The following is a 6,415-nucleotide window of genomic DNA, read 5'->3' on the forward strand; positions in this document are numbered from 1 at the left end:
CCACCACCACCCCTGGCAAACCTATATATCGCTCGGACTCCTCCTTTCTTCCTGAAGAAATTCTGGTTCTGCGCATAAGAACGTTCCCTGCATATCAAGGGTACGTTTTGTCCGGGTAACGATTTCTGTAGGGTACGATTTCTCTTGATACCTCTTTGCACGCCATCAACAATAATTTAGTGCATGACTATTTTATCTTGCATAGGTGATCGTTTGTTTTGCATCGGTGTCTATTGATTTTGCTAAAAAAAAAGGCAGTTAGTTTTGTTTTAAGCTTGTCTGTTTTGTATTTCAGCATGTTTTTATAAATAAATTGTTTGTTTTGCATTAACGCCGTTTTACCCTTTCACCGCCCATGAAATAATGCTAACTTTGTTCTTTATTACAAAAGGACATTTCTATCACTATATTGCTTATTTCCGCCAAACAGTCAATGAGACAAACTTTTTTAGTGCTTTATTGTAAAACCGAATGTATTACAATTTCTTTTTGCAAAAGATTTGAATAATGCACAAAGTGACATAAATCGCATATGATACAGGTACAAACATCATAAGTAACATCAAGATAATCGATTACATTGCCATATTATATGCAAGTACTAGTAACCAACGATTCAATGCGCATAATATCGTACCAGATCGTTTGCAATTGACATCGGACTTTTGACAGAAAAGCTCAATTGAGCCTTGAGCTCAAATGAAGTTAAAACATTTAATTCAAAACCAGTCGAAGAGTTGGTTTTTAGTGTTTTTCATAGACTTTAAAAAACGCTGTAAAGCAGTTATGAAACCAACAAAGTGAATAATATGATTTGTAAGAATGAGACACATTGTTTAAAATGGCCACTGCATTTGGCTAAACTCTGCTGTAGAAAGAAAAGAATAAAACTCAACGCAAACCCCATCTTAGGATAGTGCAAAGTGTTGTTTCACATTCTTTTTGTATGTGATTCTAAAAACATTTTTTTAATTTTGAAATTTCCAAACTGACAAAACAATCATATACATGTACTGGTAAAAACAAAAACAAAAAAGATTATGGACTGCAAACATGGACGGCGATTGATATAGGCACATACAGTATTACAAAAACAGTCGTGTGCGCTCTCTAGAAGGGGCCCGACATATTCCACATCCATTTTGAAACCCCTCAATACACTCCAAGCAGAAGGCGTGACCACAACGTAACACGTGAGATGGTCGGCGATCCATGCAAATTGTACACTGAATAGGCTCTTGATCCTCCTAATCAAACGAAACATTGTAAAAGTCAGAGTTATTTATATACCAACCATTTTATTTACTTCGAGTCAATGCCTTCGATTTTTAGATTTTAAAATATTAACGGCACTGCAACACTAAGAAACAATAATAAAGTTTAGGGCGTTGAACATTAATTAACATGTACACTTTATTTTGGTAATCTGAATTTTATTTTTCTTATACTTTACATGCTTCCAGTCATGACTCGCTGACATTTAATGTTTATAAAGATTTTTCAATTTGACTTATTTACATGTATAATAATTTTTTGATAAAAAAGCAAGACTGTTGGAATGCTTAAATTGATAATTCATTTTTTCCTTACCTTTGTAACTTTTACGGGTATCTTACACTTGTTGTTTCCATGTGCATTTTCAGCATAGCATTCGTACATGCCAGCAGAGTCAGCAGGAACTGTATCATGGATTAGAAGTCTACAGTCTCCCTCCATATACTGCATAATAGCCCGTCTACTTCTCTCGATAACTGTCCCTTCTTTGACCATGAAACGTTCTTGGGCTTTGGGAATCCACAAACTTTAATCGCTATTTCCAGAGTTGAACCGCTTTTGATATTCAGGAAATTTGGGACATCATTAAATGAAGGCAGTTCAGCTGAAAACAGATTTTAAATTGTTAGATAATTTACTATATAAAAATTCTGACAACGTAAATGATCTAATTTGAACAAGTTAATTTTTAGATAAAAAAAAATATGATATCACGTTTGACACTTTACACTTCAATTTCGTGTCCATATAATTTATATCTTAAACAGGAACAGCAATAAACAATGCGACGTAGTTTTATTGTAATCTCAGTATAAAACCCGTATGCAGTCTTGAAATAATTCTACCTTTTTTTAAAATAATTATGAAAAAAAATGCAGAAAATTTATTCAATTATATCTAGATGGAACAATTTTGCAAAGCAAAGTGGGCTTGGGCACACGTTTTGCATTTATGACACTTAACAAATTGATGTCGGTTTACACAACCTCAATTCTCCTGGTTTCGATTGTAAGTCTACATTAATGTCTAGATTTTCTTTTTCATTTTCTTCATGGTTTTATTACCATCAATAACTTTAACATGACAATAAACAGATTCCTCCTTCGCTTTGATTGGGTCATTTCCTGATTTAGCCAAGCAGGTATAGTCTCCTTCATCAATCTTTGTTACGCAGTCGATTTTTAACGATGCCTTTCCATTCAAAAACTTAAGGGCGATTTTACTTTTAGAGTTACTCAAAATCTGGTCCTCATGGAACCACGAAACTGTTTCCGCGTTTACGACAATTGCCTCTAGATTTACTGCATCTCCAAGGTGCACGGTGACATCTTTTGGTTTTGTTTTAAATACTGGTTTTACTAGAATACATGAACAAAACTAAACTTATAATGAAAACACATTAGAATATTATGTAATGACGAATACGACATAAGAGACAGAATCGGAGAGATGTGAAAAAGAGAAATAATTACCGTGGTGTACATATATAAAGAACGATTCTCTGATTTCTTTTCTATTCTTTCCATATTTCTCTGCTACACAAGTATATTCCCCGTCGTCTTGAAGTCTAGCATTTTTCAAGGTAAGTTCAGCTTTAGAATTATTATAGCATTCTTCAAATGACGTGGATATCCGAATCACATGGTCTCTACCTTTGCACCAATAAACGTGGTTTGCATTTGTTACGTAAGCAACAATAGAGACTGCCTGACCAGCGTTAACAGAAACACTCTTCGGAGGATTTTTAAATGTAAGCTCTGTTCCTGCAAAATGTTGATATTTGAAATTTACATAGAAAATAAATGTAATTGACCAAAATGCACACAGAAAAAAGCAGTTTATCATTAAAGCAGAGAAGCTAAGTATCAATTTTTGAAAAACAACAACACAACACAACAAATGTACAAGTATATAATTTATTTAAATATTTTTTTATCAGAAGCGTTCGAGCGAAGTGCGTTAATGTTTGATATATATTAATTACAAGACAATACTTAGATTCGAAAAGACAACTTTTTACAACCCTCTGCGTCCCTGTGCGTTCCAGTTATGATTGGAACCCATCGATCTTTGCTTAACATATTCGGAGAGCCAAGTTGAAGCTTATGTAAAAGATGATGCTGTGTCATTTCTGTGACATTCTCAACCAGTTTGTGTACTCACCAGAAGAATTACCAACGGATGACGTATCCAAACAGCAGCTTTTGTTGCCTAGAAGTGTTATACTAAGATAAAATTTGAAAAAATAATTTTTTTATTTACATAACATCTTCATAAGGCATGTTATTAGCATTTTCTGCAATACATGATTTATCGTTAACTTATTTCATTGTATGGAGTAGTGTTGTAACAGAAACTTTAGAAAGAAGAGAAAGGGGAATTGAGGTGAAAATTGCCACCACAAAACGATGGACAGACAAGACACATACTTACAATATAAGGTTGTGTGAAGAAGTATGATCAGGAAAAAAAATGTGAAACCCGTCGTTGAAGCTGTTAAGAAAAACGACCAGCTGAGTTGAGAAACTCGTGAGAGTTCATGGTCAGTGACTCCATGAACAAATGTAACCACTGTACAGGCCTCTAGTACAACTGGAAAACAAAGAGAATGCACAGTTGTTAGAGTGTGCTCTTTTAAACAGTATAACAATTAATATGCATAAAATATATGAATATAAATTTCAGGCTTTTATAAGAATTTAGGCATCCTTCAGTACATATAATTCAAGATTGCTTAACTTTGACTCAAATACATTAAATATAGGACGAAGAAACATACATTGGAAAAATGCTCCAGTCACATTGATCTTCGTATGCATCTTCTTTTCCTTCAGCCGATCGCTGCATTCAGAGCATAAACTCACACAAAATACCAGACAGACAAAGACTAGTATACAAGCGCTGATCAAACAATAACGGGTCATTAATATATGATCTGGAAGTACAGAAAAGGAAGTAAAAGTACTTTAAAGATTTAAGCCAATCAGGGACAGGTAACAAATGATACGACATTGAAAAAAAAGGAACTTATTATTTGGTTCTGGACTAGAATGTAGCTCTGCCATTGGATTACATATTGTACATCACTCCTAACATTAGTACCTGTGTGTTGGGTTGTTAAAGTCCAAATAAGGCAAGGCAAACCTAACCTTCTGCGGAATTTAACAATCCGACATACCAGAACTTCCATTGATAGTCAGCAATAATTCAAAAAAGTATTGTTTGTCGAGAACAAAGACGTTTTGTATGTTGATATATTGAAGTAAAGAATGCGTCACAGTTCATACTTTAATTTTTTCCTAAAGAAGTTGCAGACAAAATGGGAAAATCAAAGTTACAGAATTCGATGTAAATCTTTTTTGGCATGCGACTTTGTAAATAAAGTATTCTCAGCGAGATAAGTTGAGACTTAAATGAATTGACGGACGTCAATTTATATTTATTTTTCCTAAAGGATTTAATTTTTTCCTAAAAAAGTTGCAGACTAAATAGAAAAATTAAAGTTACAGAATTCGATGTACATTTGTAAAATTAATCTGTTTGGGCATGCAACGCTGTCATAAAGTAATCTCAGCAAGATTAGTCGAGACTAATATTAAATCGACGGACGTCTCTTCCGAAGTTATTTGGAAAAATTTATTACAAATACCGTAGAATTGAATCAACTGTATTCTTCGACTTTTAGAAGAAGAAAAAACACTGTGTCCGAAAATTTTCGGACAGAGTATAATCAAAAATGAACAAAAAAATTATGGTTCAACACATTCAGCATTTTATCATATTAATAGGTAATAAAAGTGTTAATGAAGTGTCATCAAGTAAAACTTTTAAGATTAACGATTCTATTTTCGAGTACATGCAAGTCTGTCCGTATCAAAAACTATGCTACATTCGTAGTGGAGCAGTTCTCGTTATACTAACCAAATGTTTTTGAAAGTGAAAGGTGTAAATTACGTTAACCATTTGGGTAAATATTCAAAATATCCACTCCTGGTTATAGAAGTTTTTTTTCGAATGAACAACTTGCATACAGTCTCGATTTATACAAATTCATTTTATTACAATTATTTTTCACCAAGAGAATACTTCATAAGTTATGTAAACCTTGTCGCATTGTCTTGGTATACCTTCAATTGTTTGAACCTGAGGTGTGACATCCAGACAAGAACTTGTATTGTCAACACAATACTCAAACAGTCCATAGTGATAGCCATCTGTCTCCACCCAGTAGTCCGTCAGCAAACCATATAAGAGACACGAAATCTTCAGAAGATACATTACAATCAGAAAACTTAGAAACTTTTTTTGCGTTTTCATGTTTAGAAACTTCCTTCTTTCTCGGTTAAAAATCACCTATACTTTTGGTTCGTACTGTTTTCCGAGGAGCGGTCGGCTTCTTTTTTTTTTGGAATAATTAAATGGGATGGAAACATTATGCGCTAGGTTCCTGAATACATAACAAAAAATAGGCTTTTAAATATCAGTGCATGCTTTGGAACTTTAAATCTTTTGAAAATACATCCGGTTGAAAATTGTTACAACTTTATTAAACAAAATGCATTTTGCGATGCATTAGACGTAGTACTGTATCTATACTCCTATCATACATGTACATACAATGATTTAGAATTGTTCCCTTTTCGTTATTTGATGGCTTCATTATATTCAATGTGCTAAATGGTTGATAAGTTTATTGTTATGATGTTTATTCTTAAAAATAAATGAATTCTATAAAAAGTATGTCATTAAGTAATGTGAAACACACCTTTATATCAAATATTTGACTGTATTACACACAAATGTCATGAAACACACCTTTATATCAAATATTTGACTGTATTACACACAAATGTCATGAAACACACCTTTATATCAAATATTTGACTGTATTACAAGCAAATGTCATTGAATAAACCCTTGCTTATTTTATTTAATATGAATTATTTGTGACCAAGGTTTCTTTTTTTATTCAAATTGTAGCCAATATGAAAAAAATTAATTTTAGATGTTAGATTCGTTCATTTATGTATACGTTGTTTGAACATCAAATAAAACGTAGACACAAGTCTATACATTTTTAGCCAAATCTTTGTTACAAAATGTTTATAAAATATTGCAAAGTATTAAATAAATAAAACCA

General features: G+C 32.8%; 1 protein-coding gene across 1 annotated transcript; it reads right to left on the bottom strand.

The window, feature by feature from the left end:
* Positions 1 to 390: 390 nt before the first annotated feature.
* On the bottom strand, positions 391 to 5,662 carry LOC117684764 (neural cell adhesion molecule 1-like). The gene is made up of 8 exons (XM_034458224.2): positions 5,403 to 5,662; positions 4,055 to 4,210; positions 3,709 to 3,867; positions 3,439 to 3,486; positions 2,748 to 3,038; positions 2,340 to 2,633; positions 1,591 to 1,879; positions 391 to 1,247 (listed from the first exon to the last, which is right to left on the bottom strand). Exons 1-7 carry the CDS (start codon positions 5,590 to 5,592, stop codon positions 1,692 to 1,694), a joined length of 1,326 nt encoding a protein of 441 aa, XP_034314115.1. The 5' UTR covers positions 5,593 to 5,662; the 3' UTR covers positions 391 to 1,247; positions 1,591 to 1,691.
* Positions 5,663 to 6,415: the final 753 nt, after the last annotated feature.

The sequence above is a fragment of the Magallana gigas genome, chromosome 5, assembly GCF_963853765.1.
Source record: "Magallana gigas chromosome 5, xbMagGiga1.1, whole genome shotgun sequence".
Taxonomy (NCBI): domain Eukaryota; kingdom Metazoa; phylum Mollusca; class Bivalvia; order Ostreida; family Ostreidae; genus Magallana; species Magallana gigas.

Bases quoted from the DNA above. Each gene is read 5' to 3' on its own strand.
- LOC117684764 (XM_034458224.2), bottom strand. From the start codon at position 5,592: ATGAAAACGCAAAAAAAGTTTCTAAGTTTTCTGATTGTAATGTATCTT. The intron at 3,487-3,708 runs GTAAGTATGTGT...TAACACTTCTAG, and splicing joins TCTTCACACAACCTTATATT to GCAACAAAAGCTGCTGTTTG. The intron at 2,634-2,747 runs GTAATTATTTCT...CATGTATTCTAG, and splicing joins CTTTATATATGTACACCACG to TAAAACCAGTATTTAAAACA.